The sequence below is a fragment of the Spermophilus citellus genome (assembly GCF_964194105.1).
Source record: "Spermophilus citellus genome assembly, chromosome: 3".
Lineage (NCBI taxonomy): Eukaryota > Metazoa > Chordata > Mammalia > Rodentia > Sciuridae > Spermophilus > Spermophilus citellus.
This window is the reverse complement of record NC_138184.1, coordinates 87,077,856-87,101,420: the sequence shown is the minus strand read 5'-3', so window position 1 is coordinate 87,101,420 and position 23,565 is coordinate 87,077,856. Positions and strand designations below refer to the sequence as shown.

The window sequence follows — 23,565 nt, the reverse complement described above, 5'->3', positions numbered from 1 at the left end:
GGGAGGAACTGATATTTGGATTGCTGAAAATTCCACCTAGAATTGAAGAACAATAGAATTATTCTTTGTATTTGTTTCTTAAAATTACAACTTTTATTTTTTAAATATTAGGACTAAAGAATGATCTCTGAAAGTCTTCTATAAAACAAAAGCCCCTCAAATTTATACAAACAGGCAACATTTTCAACAAGTAGGATGAGCAAATTGGAATATCAGTTGGAAAAAACCAGCCAGCTGGTTTGAAGGCAAAGCCTTCCATTCAGCTTCTTAGAGAGTGCCACTTTCCTAAGCCAGGTCCTGCCACTGCCCTGGTGGGGGAACCTGTGCCTGCTGAAGATTGCCCAGCTCAGCATTTCCTCTGCAGTGCCTATTACATCTCAGATGAATAAAAATGGGAACATTTCATTTTTTCATTTCTTACAGGATGTAACCATCAGTTTATTCTGGCAAAATGTTGTTTTACTGGCATATTTTTCTTTTGGTCTAGCAAAATATAGTTTGCAATTAAACTAAGCTTAATTCATTTCTGTTATTTGGTACCTCAAGCCTTTATTAATTTCTGCTTTGAAATGGAAACTGACCACATTTTTAATTGACTTTAATGAAGGATTGTTTTTAAACACCTCTTTCTCTATACTAGGGACATTAAATATTGTTCTTTTCTAAGAGGTGGCTGCTCCACTGTGTCCTTTTTCAGATAGCTCTGGCTCTACAGCACTGTCACTTGTTAAATATTGCGCACAGAGACCTCAAGCCTGAAAATCTCCTTTTCAAGGATAACTCTTTGGTAAGATATCTTGCATTTCTGCATTTTAGTGCTTCTACTCTTAACATAACTCAGTAGTGGCTATGTCTGTGTTTGGGGTGCTCCTAATCCATGGTGAAGAGGCTTTAGGACAAAATGCTTCTGGTAGCTTATTTCTTCCATTCGTCCCATTAGAGGAGGGAGGCTCAGAGGAATTGTACCAACCCCTGGCATTAGTAATTTTGGATGATACCAATATGTGTTTGTGGGACTTAGGATTTTTAATATGATTCAGAGGGCTTTTGGGAAGGGGCAGGCGTTTGTATGCTGTTATACATCACCTTGAAACTTGCAACAGTTTCATTTGTTGTTAGCTCTGATAAGGTGTGTGTTTCCCTTCAGTCCTGCCCCTTGCCCCCTGCACTATGTCCTACCACCTACGTTGCTCTGGCTGTCATAGAGATTAGGACTGATGTTCAGAATGAAGCAGTGTCCTGGACTGGTGAGAGTTGGTGGGCCTACAGAGCAAGGGGGCAGCAGGCTAAGCCCTTGATTTTAGAGCTGCATTTCCAAGTTATAAAACAAGGCTAGCTAGGTGAGTAGGAATAAATTCCTCTTATTACTAAGAACAATCCCTGAATATGAATCCTTGTCTCCAGAGCTGGGTACATATTATCCACAGGCTTAGGTCTCAGATTTCATCCAGAAACCTGTAAGGGCTCAGGGTACATGTCTTGAACCTGAACTTTCCAGGTTATTTATATTTTTTTCTTTTTTTAAGTTGTAGATGTTCACAATGCCTTTGCTTTCTTTCTTTCTTTCTTTCTTTCCTTATTAGTTGTTGATAGACCTTTATTTTATATTTATATATGGTGCTGAGAATTGAACCCAGTGCCTCACACATGCCAGGCAAGTACACTACCACTGAGTCACAGTCCCAGCCCTATTTATTTATTTTAATGTGGTGCTCAGGTCAAACCCAGTACCTCACACATGCCAGACAAGCACTCTCCAATTGAGCTATAGCCTGAGACCTGAATTTTCCTTTAATATATACTGAGAACTCTGGAGTAGTGACACCAACCCCCCACCCCCCTTTTTTGTTAATTTCAGGATGCTCCAGTGAAGCTGTGTGACTTTGGATTTGCTAAAATTGACCAAGGTGACTTGATGACACCTCAGTTCACCCCTTATTATGTAGCACCTCAGGTAAGCATGTGCTCTTTCTTCCCAATAATGTGTTACTAAACTGCCATAGATTTATGTCCCTTCTGTTCTATAGCAAAAGTAAGCTTGTGCTACAGATGTCAGCTTCAGAAACCTACAGATTGCTTCATTTGGTTTAGATACTTCATTCTTTTAAAATCAACTTTTACTGAGGTTGATTTAGAGGTATGATTTATAAACAGTAAAATGCTGTGGTCGTGTATCTCTGGGGAATATATTCCAGAACCTCCTAAAATCAAAGATAAGACCCAATCCCTATATGTACTCTATTTTTTCCTATACACACACACCTTTGATAAACATTAGCCTTTTCACTTAAAGGAAGCACTTCATGGCTTCTCTTTGACATCTCTGAATTGCCAGCATCAGTACTCTTTCAGTTTGTGGCTGGGCTGTTATTATGTTATTATGCTTGAACACAAGCACTGTAGTACTGAGATAACAGTTGGTCTGGTAACCAAGCTAGCTACTAAGTTTCTCTAACAAGCAGATGGATAGTGGATATAGTGTGGATATGCTGGACAAAGGAGTGACTCAATCCTAGGGTGGATTGAGCAAGATGGCCCAAGACAGTGTAAGATTTCATCACACTATTCAGAACTGTGCACAATTTAAAATTCATGAATTATTTCTGGAATTTTCCATTTAATTTTTTGGACTGTGGTTAACCTCAGCTAACCTCAATTGAAATTGTAGAAAGTGAAAACACAGATAAAGGAGACTACTGTACTCCTATTTAGGTATAATTTGATGAATTTTGACAAATACGTATTCCACACGACCACTACCACAATGAAGATTTCCATGTAGAACTTTTCTGTTGCTTCACATATAGCTTTGTGTCCCTTTGCACTGAGTCCCCTGCAAAATTAACCCTGGCCTCGGGGAAACACTGTTCTGCTTTCTATCATTGGTTAGTTAAGCCTGTTGTCAAATTTCAGAAAAATGGAATCAAGGACTTTTCACATTTGACCTCTTGTGCTCAGCATGTTTTGAAGGTTGGTTCATGTTGCTGTGTCTATCAATAGTTAGTTCCCTTTTATTGTAAGTCCATGATAGGGCCAGACTACGTTTGTTTTTCTGTGCACAGATTGATGGCCATTTTGGATTGTTTCCTGTTTTTGACTGTTATGAATAAAGCCGCTAGGAACATTCATTTGCAGGTTTTGGGAGCCATGATTTTCTACCCCTAAGTAAGTACTTTTTAATAATTTTTCAGTACTGGGTATTGGGCCTAGGGCCTCACACTTGCTAGGCAGGTGCTCCACCACTGAGCTACAGCCTCAGCCCTTTATACTTTTTAATTTTGAAACAGAATCTTGCTAAGTTGCCCAGGCTGGCCTCAAACTTGCTCTTGCCTCAGCCTCCTGACTAACTGGGATTATAGGCATTAACCACCCACTTGGATTTTGGGGGGCTGCTTTGACTATGATTTATTCATGTTGTTGCATGTATCACTAATTTATTCCTTTTTATTCTTGAAAAGGTTTCTGTTATATGATATAACCATGATTGGTTTATCCATTCGTCTATTGATAGATTTTTTTTTCCATTTTCTTGCTGTTACAAAAAAGCTCTTATAAACATTTGTATAGTTTTATTTCTTTTTCTTTTGGGCAAACTCCTAGAAGTGGAATGGCAAGATCGTGTGGTAGGTGTATGTTTAACTTGTTTAGAAACTACCAAGTTGGCCAGGCACTATGACACACATCTGTAATCCCAGCTGTTCAGGAGGCTGAAGCAGTATTGCAAGTTGGAGGCCAACCTGGGCAACTGCCTCAAAATAAAAATTTAAAAAGGTTTGGGGATGTAGTCGTAGAGCACTTACTTTGCATGCTCAAGTCCTTGGGTTCAGTTTCCAGTACCGCAGAAAAAAGAAACTAAATTGTTTTGCAAAGTGACTGTATCATTTTACATTTCTACCAGCAGTGTATGAAAGTTTTAGATCTTCTATATTCTCACCAGCATTTGTAATGGTGATTCTTTTTAATTTTAGCCACTTAGTGGATGCGTAGTAGTATTTCGTGTGGTTTTAATTTACATTTCTCTAATAACTAAGGATGTTGAACATCTTTTCGTATGCTTCTTTTCTTTATATTTTCTTCACTGAAGTATGTGTTCAATTTTTTCTCTTTTTTTAAATTTATTTATTTATTTTAGTTTTCGGCGGACACAACATCTTTGTTTGTATGTGGTGCTGAGGATCGAACCCGGGCTGCACGCATGCAAGGCGAGCGTGCTACCGATTGAGCCACATCCCAGCCCAATTTTTTCTCATTTTTTAAATTGAAATTTTTGTTTTCTTATTTTTAATTTTAGTTTTTTATATATCTTGAATATAAATCCTTTCTTAGGTATGTACTTTGCAAAGACTTTCTTGCAGTCTGTGGCTCATCTTTTTTGGGGGGAGGTATGGTGGGTATCGGGGATTGAACTTGGGGGCACTTAACTACTGAGCCACATCCCCATCCCTGTTTTGTATTTTATTTAGAGACAGGGTCTCATGGATTTGCTTAGTGCCTCGCCGTTGTTGAGGCTGGCTTTGAACTTGTGATCCTCCTGCCTCAGGCTTCTGAGCTGCTGGGATCACAGGCATGTGCCACTGTGCCCGGCTATCTTTTCATTTTTTAGCAGTCTTTTGAAGATGAGATTTAATTTGATGAAGACCAATTTATCTGAATTTTTTTTAATGTCCTATGTTTTTGGTTTCCTATGTAAAAACATTGTTTAATTCAAGATCACAAAAATTTTATACCATGTGTTCTTCTAGAAATTTTATATAGTTTTAGGTTTTATATTTAGGTCTGTGATCCATTTGAGTTAATTTTTGTAAACATTATACATTATAAGGTATGAACCCAAGTTCACTTTTTTTAATCTTTTTTTAAAAATATTTTGCTTTAGTTGTAGTTGGACACAATACCTTTATTTTATTTTTATGTGGTGCTAAAGATTGAACCTAGCGCCCCACACATGCTAGGCAAGCGCTCTACCACTGAGCCACAATCCCATCCCCTCAAGTTCACTTTTTAACCTTCACTTTTTTCAAAGGTTATCTTTCCTCTACTGTATTGTTTTTGAATCTTTGTCAAAATTTGGTTGAACAATCCCGTTATGCCACCACACACTTATCTATAATCCCAGTGACTCAGGAGGCTGAGGCAGGGGGATTGAAAGTTTGAGACCAGCCTCAGCAGTTTAGTGAGACAATGTCTAAAAATAAATAAATTTTTAAAATAAAATTTAAAAGGGCTGGAGATATAGCTTAGTGTAAAGACCCCCCCCCCCGTACTGCCCCCTCCCCAAATAATTTCAACATTTATTTCACCATGCGACCAGCGCACGCAATGGTTTCATTAAAGAGGTTCTTGGCATAAAAGTTAGCTAGCGAGATCGAAATAAAACACACAGACTCAGTTACCTTTTTCTATGACCAGGTCCGAGACGGCTCCCCTCTCTGGTTCCTACCTCGAACCACCCGGTAGGGCAGCAAGGATTACTCAGGGCTAGCAGGAGAGAGAGAGAGAGCACGCCAAGGAGTATCCTTTTATTGGGGAACAAGAAATTCAGGGGAGAATTCCATCCAATGAAGGTTGAGGGGGGCCGCACTCCAAGGTCAGGGTCAGTGATTGGCCCCTGGGGTCAGTGGTCAGTCACACCCCCACACGGACAGGCTCTCTCATCAGGAGAGGGCCAGGAAAGCTCCGACACAGTTAGCCAGAGCGCCTCAGACCCAAACCGGGAGTTGCCCAGTCACGTGTGAGAATGGCTTCCCACAATTTATGTATGGATTTATTTCTCAAATCCCCATTGATCTCTTATTTTTTGTAGTTGTAAATGGACAGAATGACTTTATTTAATTTATTTATTATTTTTTTTTAAATGAAAGAAGCCAATCACCTTAAGACAAATACTTCTTCTTTTTTTTTTTTTTTTTTAGAGAGGAGACAGAGAGAGAGAGAGAGAGAGAGAGAATTTTTAATATTTATTTTTTAGTTCTCGGCGGACACAACATCTTTGTTGGTATGTGGTGCTGAGGATCGAACTCGGGCCGCACGCATGCCAGGCGAGCACGCTACCGCTTGAGCCACATCCCCAGCCCCCTTAATTTATTTTTTTATTATTTTTTTTAATGGGTTGCTGATGATCAAACCCAGTGCTCACACATGCTAGGCAAGTACTCTGCCTCCGAGCTACAGCCCCAGCCCCCCATTGATTTCTTTATCTGTCTTTACTCCACTATTGCAGTGTTTTGATTACTGTAGATTTATAATAATTCTTGAAATCAGGTAGTCTTAGTGTACTTCTTTTTCAGAGTTGTTTTGGCTGTTCTGATTTTTTGCATTTCCATATGAACTTAAGAATTCACTGTTAATTTCTGTTTAAAAAGTCTGCTGGGATTTTGACTAGGGTTGTTTTAAGTTCAATCTGGGAACACTGACCCCCTTAATATTAAACCTTTCACCCTTGAGTAGATTGTATTGTATCACTGCATTTGTTTTTGTCTCATAATTTCTCTCAGAAATATTGGTGTAAGCTAGGTGCATTGGCGCATGCATGAAATCCCAGTGTCTTGGGAGGCTGAGGCAGGAGGATTGTGAGTTCCTAGCCAGCCTTAGCAACGGCAAGAAGCTAAGCAACTCAGTGAGATCCTGTCTCTAAATGAAATACAATAAAAGGCTAAAGGATGTGGCTCGAGTGGTTGAGTACCCCTAAGCTCAGTCCCTGGTACCAAAAAAAACAGAAAGAAAGAAAAAAAGAAATATTTGTATAGTTTTCAATATAGTATTTTTTGTTTTTGTTTTTTGTAATGGGTATTGAACCCAGGGCCTTACACATGCTGGGCAAGAGCTCCTAGGCTGGGATTGCATTCCCAGCCCTTTTGATTTTATTTTCAGGCAGGTTCTTGCTAAGTTGCCCAGGCTGGCCTTGGACTTGATCCAAGAGCCTCAGCCTCCCGAGTTGCTGGGATTACAGGTGTATGCCATCATGCCTGGCTTTTCCCATCTTTTTTTTTTTTAAAGAGAGAGAGAGAGAATTTTTAAAAAAATATTTATTTTTCAGTTTTCGGTGGACACAACATCTTTATCTTTATTTTATGTGGTGCTGAGGATCAAACCCAGCACCCCGCGCATGCCAGGCGAGCGCATTACTGCTTGAGCCACATCCCCAGCCCTTTTTCCATCTTTTGATTGATTTATTATTAATGTTTAATGGCTTTTATGTGGTTATAAATAACTTTTTTCAGGTTTGATTCATTCACCTTATTTTGTATGTATTGGCTATAGCTAGAGATTGGGTCAGTTCTCTGCACAGAGATTCTAGTGTAAGTCTTTACAAAATGGTCAATGAATTCTTGTTAGTGAGAGAGCTGTAGGTCTTGGAGAGGGCATTGAAAGTGACCTTGTCAGAGTTGCCCAAGGTGGTAGTGTAGCCCTTGGCCAAGATGTAGTACTTGCCAGTATCTACCATTAGCAGCAGTTAAGTGGGCACAGGGACTGAGATAGTTCCAGTGGGTCTGGATGTGGGGATAAAGTACACTAGCACAGAGCTTCAGCCTCCTATCTCAAAGAACAATGTAGGACTTGCCAGTCTTGTCCCTCTCACCCTATGGTCCTGTTACATGGAACAGTGGAGAGCTTGGCAGGATGATAGCCCTACAGATGGCAGGGGTATCTCTTTGGAACATTAACACACAAACAAATATGACTGTTATAGTCCCTGATGGTGACAAATGCCTTGACTTTCTGCCCAGTGAGTGTGCTTTCCCATAGGCATGGCGGACATCCCAGAAAAAAGTCAAGTGATCTCAGTTTCCTTGACAGAAAGAAGATTCAGTCTCTTAAGATTAGGGATTTGATCTTATGTCCTTGATCTGAATGATAAATTACTGGTTGTAAGAAGAAAAATGATTTGTAAAAATGTTGTTAATGTTAAGTTATTTTGCAATTGTTGTTTGGCAGTCCCTCTTCAGCCTTTCAGTAGTCTGTCTCAAGTTGCAGGACATTAGTGGTGTGATTTTCAGTAAATTTTTCCTTTTGGTCTGACTTGACAGGTTTTGGAGGCGCAGAGAAGGCATCAGAAGGAGAAGTCCGGCATCATACCTACCTCGCCAACACCCTACACTTACAACAAGGTAGGAGGAGATATTTATCTTCACCCTGTGGATGCAGCCCCTCCCTCTCCTCTGGGAATGTAGCCAGTCTCATTCATACTCTCTCACATTTCAGCCCAAAAGACAGGAAGCAGCCAGAAATGCAGAAAACTATTTGGAATTTAAGTTTTTGGCTGAAGAATATGAAATCAAATTCTTACTCATTTAGGTTTTTGTTGTTGTAACAGGGATCTAAACTGTATATTTATTCAGTGGTCCTTTTATTTGGTCAATGCCTTTTTAAAAAGATTTTTAAAATTTGTTCTAATTAGTTATATATCACAGTAGGATGCATTTTGACACATCAAACATAAAGGGAGTATAACTTCTCATCTGGCTGTACATGAAGTAGAATTACACAGGTCATGTAATCATATATGCACTTACAGTATAATGTCTGATTCATTTTACTATCATTCCTACTCCCTCATTTAGCTTTTGCAGCAGGAACCAAGGGCTGTAGTCACCTGTCAGGTTATTTATTTGGCTAGCTGTGTAGCCCACTGACCACATTGAAAGGACGAGGTTCCTTGCTTTTTTTGAGATTGGAAATCATTTCTGAGGTACCAGTGCTAGAGAGCATTCTGATCATTTATGGTAAACATTCTTTCTTACCTCATAAGAAATACCCAATTAGAACAGTGTCCTGTATACACAACAAGTGTTTCTGCATGTTACTTGGTATTATCACAGTTCCTCATCTATAGCCCACATACCGAACATCTCTATTCTAAGGAACAAGAGCTTTGGGGCCTCTGGAAATGTGTCTTGAAGTTGCTAAGTAGGTCAGGAAAAAAAAAATGATGCTACTTGGGAACTTGAGATTAGACATAAATGACAGAAAAGGAACTGAGGTTGGCAAGAAGGCTGGAGACCTGCTTTGGTTCCACCACTCTTGAGTGTCATGACTCTAGTTAGGTCACTTAGTTTCATTCTTTTTAAAAAATATTTTTAAATTTTATTTTTAGTTATAGGTAGACAAAATACCTTTATTTTATTTATTTTTATATGGTGCTGAGGATCAAACCCAGTGCCTTATATATGCTAGGCAAGTGCTCTACCACTAAGTCACAACCACAATCCTAGTTTCATTCTTAAATCTATAGTATCACTTACCTCATCTGTAAATGAGGGATTTGAACTTGGTCATTTTAAAGATTTCATTTCACCTGTGTAGTTAAATAACAATCTACAGCCGGCATCATGACATCCACAAATACCCACTAGTGTGGTGCCATTCGGGTGAGGGTGTCTGAGCTAACCTTATCTTCCAGGCTTCTCTCTGAGCAGCACATGGCTGTGGTATGAGAGGGAGCGCTGTCTCCAGAGGTAGGGTCCCAGGGTCACCCTGCTCAGGCAGATACCTCTTCTGTCACAATTCAAGAAGCCTCTGCAGATACATTTTTCCAGGCAGGTAAAATTTCATTTAACTAGAATTGAATCCTTTCGGTATTAATAATAATGCAGTGATTGTAGGCCATGTGGTTACCTTAATACCTAGAGACATGATAGTTGGTGGCAGTTTTCTTTGTTTCTTAATACCTTTCCCCAGCATTGTGTAAGGTCTTAGAAATGGGCTGAGTCTTTTGTGGCCAAAGGAATACTTTTAGACCTCCTGTTCTTTCTTCTAGTGCCCTTCCCTGATCTGTGTGGAACTGTTTTAGCTTTTTTGAAATGGTTTGTGCTGTGTTCTGGGGTCAGCCTACATATATCTTACCTGGTTTTTTTGTTTGTTTGGGTACCCTCAACCCTGCCCAGGGTGACACAGTACTTGATTCATAGCTAGCTGGTTTATATCTATTACTTCTCTGGCTGGGGGCATAGTATCCCATGTATACTCAAGGATCAAATAGGACCTTGGGCCTTAGCAGAGAGAATAAAAGTGACTATTTGACTCCAGACTGGCCTTGTATGAAGAGAAAGGTTAATTCTCCTAATATGTCCTAAAACTGTTTCAGTCTCTGTTAAATGATTCTTGGAGGTATCAGTCTGTGTATGTCAGGGTTATTCCTGTTATTGTCCTGGAGGCCTTATTTTGGGGTCTATCTCTGCTATGAGTGACTATTTTCTTTGTTGCTTTCAGAGCTGTGACTTATGGTCCTTGGGGGTGATTATCTACGTGATGCTGTGTGGATACCCTCCTTTTTACTCCAAACACCACAGCCGGACTATCCCAAAGGACATGCGGAGAAAGATCATGACAGGCAGTTTTGAGTTCCCAGAAGAAGAGTGGAGCCAGATCTCAGAGATGGCCAAAGACGTTGTGAGAAAGTAAGCCCCTGGGCTGCTGGGAAGGAGGCTAAGGAGGCCTAGAGATGGTGGTGCCCAAGGACATGCTAGGTAGAGAAAAGTCATTTGTCTCCCTGGTAGCTCCTTCTGTTGTGACACCATAGACGTCTTACCCCTGGCCCTTGGGGGAGAGCTCCCGGCACCCTCACCTCCATGAGACTGGCGCTTTGCTCCCTCCTGTTGCATCCAGGACTGTGAACCCAGGTCCCTCTATTGTCAGTCTCTCTGGGCACTGCCTTGAGGCCCTAAATGGCAGAACTTCTGGTGTGCCCTTCTTCCTGCATGTAGGCCAGTCTCAGGGACCGACTCGATGCCAATAGTTGAACTGGAGTGCTCAGAAGGCGATGACATGTCTGGCTTTCCATTCCTTGGATGCCAGCATGGGGTGGGTTGGAGTCTGTCCTCCAGCCTTCCCACTGCAGTTGGTTATTCTGACATATATTAAGCTGGGAAGATTTGGTAAGAATTAGGGGTAATGAGTGGATGGCAGAGAGCTGACACTCAGAGACCTGTGGTAGCAGGAGAATTAAAGGAAACAGACCTAAATTTGAAGTATGTTTACTTAAAGAGTGGCTGCCTGTGGCATTGAACACTGTTCTGGTGTTCCCCCTGCACTCAGTCTCTATTGAGCAGTTTCTCCTCTATTGGTCTCAGTTTCTTCCTCTGTGATAGGATGAAGGGAAGTATTAAAGGGCTACTGTCTCCTGACGGTGCAGCCATTCCTCTGTGGAAATTACACCTTTTCAAAAATAAACTTGTGCCAAGTATGGTGGCACATACCTGTTATCCTAGCTACTTGGGAGGCTGGGGCAGGAGGATTGCAAGTTCAAGGCCAGCCTTGGCAGTTTAGCAAGACTTGTCTCAAGAATAATGAAAAATAAAAAGGGATGGAAGTATAGCAGTGGTGACGCACCTCTGGGTTCAATCCCCAATATAGGGGAGGAAAAAAGTGAGCTTGCCCTGTTGGTTAGGGAGTCTCTGTGTTATAAAGAGGTACTATCTTCTAAAATATGCAAGTAAAATTTTTTAGGAGGGTAGGGGCAATGTTTGAGTCTCCATCTGTCTTCTTAACATGCCCCACTATGGAGACCCAACTTTTAAACCAAAATCTCAGTGTCCTCTCTGGTTCTTTGCCACTTTTCTATAGACTATAGTTCTGATCCCCAGAACAGCACTGATTATCTTTCTTCTGGCCTTGGAATTCTTTTCTAAATAATGCTTTTCTTAGAAATTTGAAGCTGTTAAGAATGCTCCAGAAGAAGGTTGCAGAGAATATGAAAGGGCAATTAGGCTTGTTTATCCAGACTGACATTTAGGAGGATATGTAGTTGGAAGGAGGCCGTGCTACAGAGAACCCAGTGAGCATGCTGAGGTGAGCTAGGAGTTGTGACAGCGTAGTGGGAAGGAGGTAGAAGAAGTGAGCACATGGTGCTGTCACCTTTTCAGAGGCTCGATTTTTAGCTTTTTTGAGGGGGGACAGGGGGGTTACCAGGAATTAAACTCAGAGGTGTTTAACCATTGAGCCATATCCCCAGGTTTTTTTATAGTAGAGACAGGGCCTAAGTTGCTAAGGCTGGCTTTGAACTCACGGTCCTCTTGCCTCAGCCATCTGAGCCACTGGGATTATAGGTATGCCATTGTGCCTTTTTTTTTTTTTTTAGTTGTTGATGGACCTTTATTTATTTATTTATATGTGGTGCTGAGAATATAATCCAGTGCCTCACACATGCTAGGCAAGCACTCTACCACTAAGCCACAACCTCAGCCCCGTGCCTGGCAGTTTTTAGCTTTTGAGTGTCTCATGTCTGTCACATGATGGCATCTAAGAGTTTTATCATGGGTAGCAACCTGCTTTTTCAGAACTATATGACTCCTCAACTAATTTTGTAGCTATTAGCCGCTAAAAGAATACTTTAGGTTTCTTTTCTAAGTTAGAACCCATTGTCCTGGAAACTTCAGTATGGGGATTCAAGGTCTCAGGAAGCCACTGACTTCTAGGACACAGTCCAGAGTATCAGTGGATTAAGCTTTTTATACCATTTTTTTTTCTCAATTTTTTTTTAGTACAGAAAAGACAACTCACGGAACAGTTCCTGGTGTTTGGGGCCTAGAATCCCCCTCCTTTCCTTCAGATAGAAGGCATAGGCCTGCAGGAATGGGTACAAAATCAGAAGAAGCCAGATCTTTTTCGAGACAGACCTCAGACCTAGAAACTTCTATACTTCCTTTGGGGCCATGTGTAATGGCAGCCCTATTGGTGTTTTCTCCACAGGCTCTTGAAGGTCAAACCAGAGGAAAGACTCACCATTGAGGGAGTATTGGACCACCCCTGGCTCAACTCCACCGAGGCCCTGGATAACGTGCTACCTTCTGCTCAACTGATGATGGATAAGGTGTTTTGTTTTGTTTTTAAATATTTATTTTTTAGTTGTAGTTGCACACAATACCTTTATTTTGTTTATTTGTTTTTATGTGGTGCTAAGGATCGAACCCAGGGCCTCTCATCTGCTAGGTGAGCACTCTAGCACTGAGCCACAGCCCCAGCCCTGATGCATAAGTTTTTGAATGTTTATTTTGTTGGCTGAGGAGGCTGTGTTGAGAAGGAAAGCTTGGGCTTAACCCAGTGAGGAGATAAAAACAAAACAATGGCAAGCGTGTTTCCAGAAGAACATGTCTGGTTTCCTGAAAATCAGGATGTGAAATAAAGTATTTCTCTCTGTAAAACACCAGTCCAAGGCAGGCCTGGTAAATGTACACTACGGAAATGTTCAAAGGAACGTCCTCCATATCTGGCTGTGGGTTTGGGGGTACACAGCACTATAAGATACCTTTTCTTTTTTAAAAAATATTTTTAGTTATACATGGACATGATATCTTTATTTTTTATTTTTTATTGTGGTGCTGAGAATCAAACCCAGTGCCTCACACGTGCTAGGCAAGTGCTCTACCACTGAGCCACAACCCCAGCCCCATAAGATACCTTTTCCCAAGGGATTTAGACAAGACTGGTTGGAAGGTAAGGCCTGGGCTCATGGAATATGGCACATTCAATATATGAGAACTCTGCCTATTCCATCTTCTGTGGGTGCTGTGGGAATTCAGAAAAAAGAGAACATCTCTAAAGGGGGTGCAGTTTGCCCCATGAGAATGCATAAATCCTCACATTTATTACTACCTACTGTATGGCACTTTCTGAGCTGTTTCCCAGCTGCAGGCATGAGATGTCCTTGGAGCTTGAGTAGACAGTGTGTCACATGTAGTGAACAAGATGAACAAAAAGTTAGAGACTAAAGTGTGCCATTGGGAAAAGTGGCCTGGCCTCAGCAGTGAGACGTTGGTGAGATGCTGTCACAGGGCTGGGTTCTGCACAAAGACAGAACCAAGGCTTTAGTTCTTGTCAGGTTGTAACTGAGAGGCTTTGTGGATTTTGGGGGAGGTTGGTGGGAAGGGTACTGGAGAGTGAACCTAGGGGTGCTTTACCTCTGAGCCACATCCTTAGCCCTTTGTAAAAATATTTTTATTTAAAGACAGGGTCTTTTTTTAACTTTTTTAATTCTAATTTATTATATATGACAGCAAAATGCATTATAATTCATAGTACACACAGAGCACAATTTTTCATATCTCTGGTTGTATACAAAGTATATTCACACCATTTGTATCTTTATACATGTACTTAGGGTAATGATGTCCATCTCAATCCAACATCCTTTTTTTTAAATTTTTTTTTTTTTTTTTTAGTTGTTAATGGACTTTATTGTCTTTATTTTTATGTGGTGCTGAGAATGGAACCCAGTGCCTCATGCATGCTAGGCGAGCACACTACCACTGAGCCACCACCCCAGCCCCAATCAATTCAACATCTTTTTTTACCTCCCTGCCCCTTCCCTTCCTCTCCCTCCCCTTTGTCTAATTTTCCCATGCTCCCTGTCCCAACCCCACTATGAATCAGCCTCCTTATATCAGAAAAAACATTCAGCATTTGTTTTTTTGGGATTGGCTAACTTCACTTAGCATTATATTTAGAGATGGGGTCTTGCTAAGTTAATTAGCGCCTTGCCAAGTTGCCGAGGCTGGCTTTGAACTCATAATCCTCCTGCCTTAGCCTCTTGAGACACTGGGATTACAGGCCTGGCCATGGTGGTTTTTTTGTTTGTTTGGTTTTAATATTTATTTTTTAGTTGTAGATAGACACAATATCTTTATTTTATATGGTGCTGAGGATCGAACCCAGGGCCTCACACATGCTAGGTGAGAGCTCTATTGCTGAGCCACAACCCCAGCCCCGTGGTGGGTTTTTGAAAAGAGCTTTGCTACTGGGAATGTATCTACAGATAGTCAGTCCAATTTGCAGACATGCTAAACTTTGATTTCTGCAGTGATGAAGAAACTGAAGGAGTGGCTCAATATCTGAAGAAAATTTTCTAGTTTTTGCTGACTGAGTAGATAAAAGAGACAGCAGCTAGCTTGGGAGGTCATGCTGTTGACAGAAGGAAATGAGGAAGGAGGCTGATTTTGGTGAGGTGGAGTCTCTTAGACTTTAGATATTATTTTCGGTGACAGAGGGATATTCAAATGAATAAGATGTATAGTGTGGGACAAGAATGTGGCTGAGCGGCTGGCCAAAGCAATGACACAGTCTTAAGAATTATCGGCTTCAAAGGGATGGAGTTGAAGTTTGAAAAAGAATAAGTAAATGGAACTAAAAAATGCTGAGCTTATCTGGAGCATGGGAGAAAATGGAGAGCTGAAAGAGGAAGAGAGTTTTGTGGCATCTCTGATTTATGGGTGGTTATCTTCCAGGCTTAAATACGGCCACTTGTGTAGGAATGGTTTGGTTTGTTCAAAGTCCAAAAGAATTGCTTAAATTCTGTTGTCAGCCATATGGAGGTTATAGTTACAGTACAGTGTTGATCAAGATTTTGGAAATGAGGAGAGAAGATTGTCTTCTGGAGTTACTTACAGGTCACTACACATAAGAAGCCAAATCTGGATATTCAGAATTTTCTTTTTTTTTTCTTTTTTTTTTTTTTAAGAGAGAGTGAGAGGGAGAGAGAGAGAGAGAGAGAGAGAGAATTTTTTTTTCTTAATATTTATTTTTTAGTTCTCGGCGGACACAACATCTTTGTTGGTATGTGGTGCTGAGAATCGAACCCGGGCCGCACGCATTCGAGGCGAGCGCGCTGCCGCTTGAGCCACATCCCCAGCCCTTTTTTTTTTTTTTTTTTTTTTTAAAGAGAGAGTGAGAGAGGAGAGAGAGAGAGAGAGAGAGAGAGAGAGAGAGTTTTAATATTTATTTTTTAGTTCTCGGCGGACACAACATCTTTGTTGGTATGTGGTGCTGAGGATCGAACCCGGGCCGCACGCATGCCAGGCGAGCGCGCTAACGCTTGAGCCACATCCCCAGCCCCAGAATTTTCTTAATGAGAAAGAGAAGTTGCCAGACCTAGAAGATGACATTGCAGTGTGACAGAGTATTCTCATTCCTAAAGCAGATGTGTGATCATGATGGGAGTTGGTCAGCTTTAGAGCTGTGGATGTTGAATAGCATCCATCTCCTCCCTATACAGGAGCCTAAGCTCATAGATACCTGGAGCTAGTTCCATCACTTTGGTTGGTCCATTTCTGATGAGGAGGTAGATGATGAGGTAAGAGGCAGTCATGAGTACACGATGCCCTTAAATAAGCTTGAAATGTTCACAATCTTACTGCCTGCTCACCAAGGAGCTACTTTTTAAAGTTGTCCAATTTTTTTTTTTTTCCCTTAGAATTCAGATAATACAGTTGGGAGTGGTGTCACACACCTGTAATTGTAGCTACTTGGGACACTAAGGCAGGAAGATCACAAGTTCAAGGCCAGCTGGGCAACTTAGCAAAACCCTGTCTCAAAATAAAATTAGAAATGGCTGGTCACATACTTCAGCGGTGGAGTGTTTCCCTAACATTCCCAGAACTGGGGAATTAAAAAAGAACACACCATACCCTGTAGCTGTTATTTCTCATTATAAACCAACTGATGGGCTTATCCATTGGGATGTAACCTTAGATGGTGAGGGTCTGCCCTTATGCTTGGCCGTGCTTGAAGTTCTGAGCCAGCAGGACTGAGGGAGGTGACTACACCATGGGCACAGTGAATACAGGCCAGTGTGTGAGCCTTTGGGACAGCAGCTGGCCAGCCTTTCTTCTGAGGTTGTCATTACCTCCCTTCACATTTGCTCATATCTATAGCTACGAACATGATGAGCCTTTGTATTTCTTACTTTTATCTCAGTTTCCACTGCCAGGAAAGAATCACTAGCTGTTGTGTGTCCTTTGTTCAGCCTGCTGTTCCCTGGGCCCTATTGATCTAGAGGAAGAGTCCTGCCTTGTCCAAATTCAGATAGCATCAGCCTAAGAGTACAGTTGCCTTCGACATACTGGGCTTCTCCTTCCTGCTTTCTTAGATTGGCTTTTCAGGTGCCCAGCAATGACTGTGAAAAACTGATAACAGTGTTTACATGCAGGCGGTGGTTGCAGGGATCCAGCAGGCTCATGCAGAACAGTTGGCCAACATGAGAATCCAGGATCTGAAAGTCAGCCTCAAACCCCTGCACTCGGTGAACAACCCCATTCTAAGGAAGCGGAAGTTACTTGGGTAACCGAGCTTATTTCATTTGATTATTCTTCCTGGCTGGTGTGGCTGAGTGCTGAGAGATCAGCCAGGGGTCTGCCCTTTCTCTGTTTCTTAGAGGTAAAGAGGATGTTTTTTAAACTGTATCAGAAATTGGACACACTCTATATTGATCTGAAAAATCTGTTAGCTTGTGTTTAATGTCTGTGCAGAGCCGGGTTCTGAGGTTTCACCTTGTTTTCACCTCTCCCCCAAACTTTTAAAGCACCAAGCCCAAGGACGGCCTTTATATCCATGGCCATGAGAATGGAGCTGAGGATTCAAATGTTGCCCTGGAAAAGCTTCGAGACGTGATTGCCCAGTGTATTCTCCCCCAGGCTGGTAAAGGTCACACCATTTACTAATGCTCTATGTATGTGTGTGTGCATGTACATGGACACTGTGTGTATATGTATGTCAAAAGGGTGTGTAATTTGGGATTATCTGTTTCATCTTTGTATTACAAGAAAGTGAGCACATTATATAGTCTGTGCCCACTGAAAAGAGTGAACAGTGGAAATTCAGAAATGTGGTAAGTTCTACCCTTCTTCTCATTTTCCGTGAGATTTTTATTTAGGCTTAATTGTCAGCATCAGGTATAGAATTTTGTGTTATCTTAGTTTGATAACAAGGGCCCAGAGTAAAGATAATGGAGAATGAAAATATGGATAGGATCAGGATTAGGTGTAGGTTGTGAATACAGAGACCACCACCCTCATTTAGAAGTAGTCCCTGCTGCTACTCGGGTCACAGACAGAGTGACTTGCACATGACCCCCTGCATGTAAGAGCTTGCTTTCTGTATGTTCTTCTTTCCCTCAAGGTGGTGTGATATGAAGGGTATTCTCAGTTGTTGAGTGAGATTCTTTACCTATTAGGCCAGAAAATGTTGAGGTGACCTATTTTCCTTGATTTCATGGCTTTTAAGAGAACTTGTGACATGTGCCTCAGATAGCCTTCCAAAGCAAGGAATGGACCTAAGAGAAAGAAGGCAGCCCACCCAGTCTTGTTTTCCCTTAGGTTGACCAGGTTTATTTGCTTAGTGACAGGGTTTGTCACAGTCTATATCTCATCCTCAATACTAAGAACTCTAAAGCTATCAGAGCATTTGTGTGAGGATGTCAAAGTAGAAGAGTTCAGTGACCAGAAGTGGTTGACATTTGATGTTGGAACTAGCAGTAAAGTCTTTCTTTCTCTGGTGGTTTTGCACATGTAGTCATCATTTCTCAACCAGTTGGATATTATGTCATCCCACCTCTGACACTAAAATTCCATGATGGTGCAGGAAAAAATGCAACTTCCTCTTCATCCTTACCTACAGGAGAGAATGAAGATGAGAAGCTGAACGAAGTAATGCAGGAGGCCTGGAAGTATAATCGGGAATGCAAACTCCTGAGGGACACTCTGCAGAGCTTCAGCTGGAATGGTAGGGACCACAGCCACTCCTTTGCTTGGGAATATATAGAAGTGATTTTGTTTAGAACATGTTGGGTGATTTGGGCCTGAGCTGGATCTATTTTCTGTGAAGTGAAGTTGGAGACTGAGTGTAATTTTGAGGGTGGGGTGTCAGCTGTACAGTTAAGTACTCAGGCATAACTGGTCCTTTGATTCCCTATCATATACCACTGGGGAAAAGAGCAGGACTGGGGGGAAACCACCCAAAAAACAAACAAACAAAATAATTGGTTCTCAGAATTCCTCCCACATCACCAGATCACAAAGGAGCAGCACTCATTGAAAGAGGAAAAGAGGACAGAGGATCAGCAAGTTCACCCTGCTTAGTTTAGAGAAGAGCCATTTCACTGAAGAGTAGGACTTTGCCAGATCTGCTGCTGGTTGATCTTTTTTTCCCCAGGCAAACTAGGTAGAGAGGGTCATTCATTTTTTTTTTTTTAATGTTCTTCCTTAATAAGCATTTTTTGAACTAATTTTTATATTGTCATTTGGGTTTAGCAGACTATGGATAAGTTCCAGAATTCTCAGGGAAGGGAGCAAATTCTTTCACTGCATTGCTGGCTTGTTTCTTGAACTTGCCATAGGAAATCTAAAGTGCTGGCCTGGCCATTCCCATACCGGGAAGAGCTGAGCTTCCCTAGGATTTTTATTTTTATTTGAACTACATCATCAGTATAGAGAAGTAATCACATGTGAAGTGCGCACTTCCATTGAATCGTCACAAAGTAAACACTCCTCCAGCCAGCAGCCAGGTCGTCGTGGAACATGTGCTGTCTTCCAGTCACTCCCTCTCTAGGGTAGTTACAGTCCTGATTTCTAGCACCTCAGAATAATTTTGCCTAGTTTTATGTAAATCAGAATCGCAGGCAAGTCTTGTTCTTTTGCAAGTGGACTTCTTTTAATCAATATTATGGGTCCCATGCCCATTGTGTATAGCAACAGATGATCTCGTTACTCATTACATGTTTATCCTGTATTTGTCCATTCTGCTGTTAATGGATATTTGGATGATTACTAGGTTTTGGTAATTAAGGAAGGGGGCATTGCAAACTGATTTCTCTTAAATGTTTAGGATTGGAGTTGCTAGTTCATGGATATATTCATCTGTTTGTTTTTTTTTTGTTGTTTTTTTTTTTGGTAGACATGCCACCAGTTTTCTGAATTGGTTATTTGAATTTATGACCTCCCACTGTGGTATTCAGTTCTAGTTATTCTTTTTTTTTTTTTTTTTTTTTTTTTTTGGTGGTACTGGGGACAGAACCCATATCCTAGTGCAGGCAAGGCGAGCACTCAACCAACAGAGATATATATCCCCAGCCCTAGTACTAGTTATTCTATATTCATACCAACTCTTGCTATACTCTTTTATGTTAGACATTCTGGTTAGTATATAATGGCATTGCAGTGTGGTTTTACTTGGCATTACCCTGATGACAGATGAAATTATGCACTTTTTAAATGCTTATTGGCCATTTATATTTCTTATTTTTTGAAGTATGCCTATCCAAGTCCTTTGTCCACTTTTCTACCAAGTTGTAGCTTTTTATATATGTGTTGGAATTCTTCATAAATTTCTGGATGTTAGTCTATTGTCAGACATACATATGTTATAGAGATCTCTCATTGTGGTTTGGTTTTGTGTTATAGTGAACTCTGCATTTTTATTGCCATTTAATAGAACTGCTTAGTGAACACCTGAAAATGGGAGATTTGAACTGCATTTCATTAGCGTTGGGGTAGTTCCTCCATTGGCAGGGTGAACTTGGCACCGTAAGGTCTACCTTATTGGGTTCCTCTCAGAGTGAGAACTGACCTTATTCTTTCTTGGATTTCAGGTCGTGGATTCACAGATAAAGTAGATCGACTAAAACTGGCAGAAATTGTGAAGCAAGTGATAGAAGAACAAACCACTTCCCATGAATCCCAATAATGACAGCTTCAAACTTTTTTTTTTTTTTAGCAATTTGAAAAATTATTCTTTAATGTATAAAGTAATTTTTATGTAAATCAATAAATCATCATTTCATTTCCACATTGCTTAACATTGCTATATAGATTTATGTACGGGATTTACTAATAGTATAGTTATTGTTTTAGAAAAGCTCAGTTTCTAGAGGCATACTATTATTTTAGGACATATGGTCTTATATTTATAAGATGATAGGTGGAATTGTATCTGTCAGTCAAGCAAGATTATCTTCTTTCTAATAAAGTAAAAGAAACCACACGCCAGGGTTAGATAAAGGACCAACTATACTGACCTTTCTGTGCCATCAGTAGATTAGCTCACAATCACTGCAGACTGCCTGGTGGAGGTCACAGAACACACACTTGGGTGCCTCTGCCATGGAAGAGGAAGGAACTACTGTGCTCTCATTTCTCTTGCTCCTAATTCCCCAGAGAAAAGTGGCACCGTTCCTTTTTGTCATATTTGTTTAAAGGGTATTGGTGTGTTTCTTAAATCTAATGGAATTCATTTTGGGGTTTATTCTTTACATGTGTAACCAAAGCTTCCCTTTACCCTTCCCTGAGATCCCATTTGGTCCTCCCTGCCCCCGCATCCTCTACTTACTCCGTCACTTCTTAATTCTTTTCCCTATTCTGGCCCCAATTTGGGGATGATTTTCCTGAGAAAATTGTATATAATATAAACTGGACTTTTAACATTAGCTTTTAAAATGATCCACTTTTTCCTCTGAAAGCTGCCCATTTTTCTCTAATGTTTCTGCCTGGATTTCTTGATGGCATCCTGTGGGCTGTATTTATTTTCTTCAGTACCCTTCATTTTCAGGAAGCATAATTCTGGATCAGATAGCAGTTGTTTAATGAAAAATAAAAATAGATGTGCACCTAGTTTTCTTTTGTGCACATGGACACAAACCTTTTTTTTTTTTTTTTAACATTTTTTGGTGGGTATCTGTGTCAATAAATAGAAAAGCTTGTAGACAAATTCTAGCTCACAGGACAGGGTAAGAGGATGAGTAGTCTCAACTATTCAGGTTTTTTTTTTTTTTTTTAATGTTTACTTTTTAGTTGTAGTTGGACACAATACCTTTATTTCACTTATTTATTTTTATGTAGTGCTGAGGACCGAACCCAGGGTCTCGCACATGTGAGGCGAGCACTCTACCGCTGAGCCACAACCCTGGCCCTCAGCTATTCTGTTTTATCCTGTCAGCTATTCTCTGTAATCAAAATCAATCCCACAAAGCTCACTTAATTTTTTTTTAATATTTTCAGTTGTAGATAGATATCTTTATTTTTTTATAGGGTGCTGAGAATTGAACCCAGTGCCTCACATGTGCTGCTAGGCAAGCACTGTACCACTGAGCCACAACCCCAGCCTGCTCACTTATTTTCTGACTCTTATATTTTGCTGAGTATGCCTTCAGGATGACATCTGGTCATTGTGTCACTTAAGAGTGCAACTGATTTGGGGAATGTATGATAAAAACACCAAAGTATCTTTTCTTTTTAATATTTATTTTTTAGTTATAGTTGGACACAATACCTTAATTTTATTTTTATGTGGTGCTGAGGATGGAACCCAGGGCCTCGCATCTGCTTGGCGCCTGCTCTACCAGTGAGCCACAACCCCAGCCCACCAAAGTATCTTTTAAGAATTTCTTTATTACACTGATTGAATTTTATCTTAAAGAATATGTAATTCAATGTATTTTTTAAGGTTAAGTAAAACCTTGCAAAAAGAACTGGGTACTTTTCAAGATAGCAAAATCGATCAGTTAAGCAGCAGAGAAAACCAAAATTTTTATTTACTACCAGAAAATTTAGCTGAGAGTTGAATTAAGGGCTTATTTAGTTTTTCAGCGAAATGCAATCATTTCTTGAAGTGAGGGAAAATGCACTTGTTTCTGAGATATCTGAACCCCTCTAGTGTTCCTACCTGAGGGCAGGCAGGAGTTCAGTATTCCATGGGGAGAGGAAGACAGTAATACCTCTGTTGCGCTTTCTTTAAAAGAGCCTTCTAGCATTAACTTCTCAAATTTTATTATTTGGGTATCTTCTTAAGGCTCAGGCTGATTTTTTTCTTTTTCCTTAGAGTGTAGTCAACTTTACGTCTTGATGTAAAATGGCATCCAAAATGATACTTCTTTTTAGTCTAAGCTTCAGTTTCTTGTGTTTTAGTCACTTCAGATTGAATTATGAGAGCTGTCTGACTCCAGACATGTCCCAGATGAGCACCATGCTGGAAGACTATAAAACCCTGGCGGGTGCTCCAGCTGTTGTAACACAAAAGAGGGCCCTACCCTGATTGGAGCCCCTTGAAAAAGCAGTAGGCTCCCCAGAGACTCAATACTGTTTGGTCTTCAAAGTGTTTTGTTTGTATATTCCTAAGCCAGTAGTAAATTGTGTTTTAACATACAAATCAGGTTTCCTGGTGATACAAAATCCACACATAACTGAAAGTGAAATCATATATCTTCCTTGTATTTCACAGACTAACACCCACCTGTGGACACTTAACATTGTAGGAACAGTTCTTGTAAAGCAGCAGTTTACAATCTAGAGTTTCCCCCACATGACTTGCTGACCCTCTGCTGATTAAGACCATTACTCAATTACCTTTAGACTTGAGGTAGAACAACATCCTATGTTTTTCTGGCTAATGTATTTTATGATCATAGGAGAATGCCTGTGAGAAATTTATCTTTTTGAAAAGTGGAATTCTTATTAAAAGAGCTTATATTGTATCTGGGTGAGAAAAACAAGTTGAAAGAATAGCAGGTATTGTTGGTCAAAGAAAGTTGAAAGAAGTTGAAAGATTTAAATCAGATCTTGTCTATCAGTTTGTGTGTACATGTGTATTTACTGAGAGCTGGGAAAACTGGATATTTCATTTTAGTTATATATTTTTTAAATTTAAAAGGTATAGTGTTCTTCCATGATTGACTCTTGATTCTTTTATTCCATCAAATGACAAAATAGGTAGGAAATTATCCCTACCTATTTTGGTTATAACACAAGAGAAGTACCCTAAAATCTTAAGTATTATTTCCAAACTCTATAATTTGAAGTGGACTTGCTC

At 40.4% G+C, this 23,565-nt stretch overlaps 2 protein-coding genes across 6 annotated transcripts in view; one reads left to right on the top strand and one right to left on the bottom strand.

Annotated features, from left to right (window-relative positions):
• MAPKAPK5 (MAPK activated protein kinase 5) overlaps positions 1-20,555 on the top strand; it is a 35,455-nt gene extending 14,900 nt beyond the window's left edge. For 2 of the 5 annotated variants that reach the window (XM_081283411.1, XM_081283413.1), the window contains 9 exons: positions 698-787; positions 1,859-1,954; positions 8,028-8,108; positions 10,210-10,397; positions 12,688-12,808; positions 16,919-17,049; positions 17,291-17,406; positions 18,385-18,489; positions 20,354-20,555. In XM_081283411.1, coding sequence (XP_081139537.1) covers positions 698-787; positions 1,859-1,954; positions 8,028-8,108; positions 10,210-10,397; positions 12,688-12,808; positions 16,919-17,049; positions 17,291-17,406; positions 18,385-18,489; positions 20,354-20,448 — 1,023 coding nt within the window. In that variant the 3' untranslated portion in view covers positions 20,449-20,555. Of the gene's footprint in view, positions 1-697; positions 788-1,858; positions 1,955-8,027; positions 8,109-10,209; positions 10,398-12,687; positions 12,809-16,918; positions 17,050-17,290; positions 17,413-18,384; positions 18,490-20,353 lie in introns of all 5 variants that reach the window. The other 3 variants (XM_081283410.1, XM_081283412.1, XM_081283414.1) reach the window with 2 other exon arrangements.
• The window catches only part of TMEM116 (transmembrane protein 116), an 87,114-nt gene continuing 80,967 nt past the window's right edge, over positions 17,419-23,565 (bottom strand). The window contains exon 13 of the mRNA XM_081283425.1: positions 17,419-18,378. Within this exon, the coding sequence (XP_081139551.1) occupies positions 18,310-18,378 (69 nt within the window). The 3' untranslated portion in view covers positions 17,419-18,309. The remainder of the gene's footprint in view (positions 18,379-23,565) is intronic.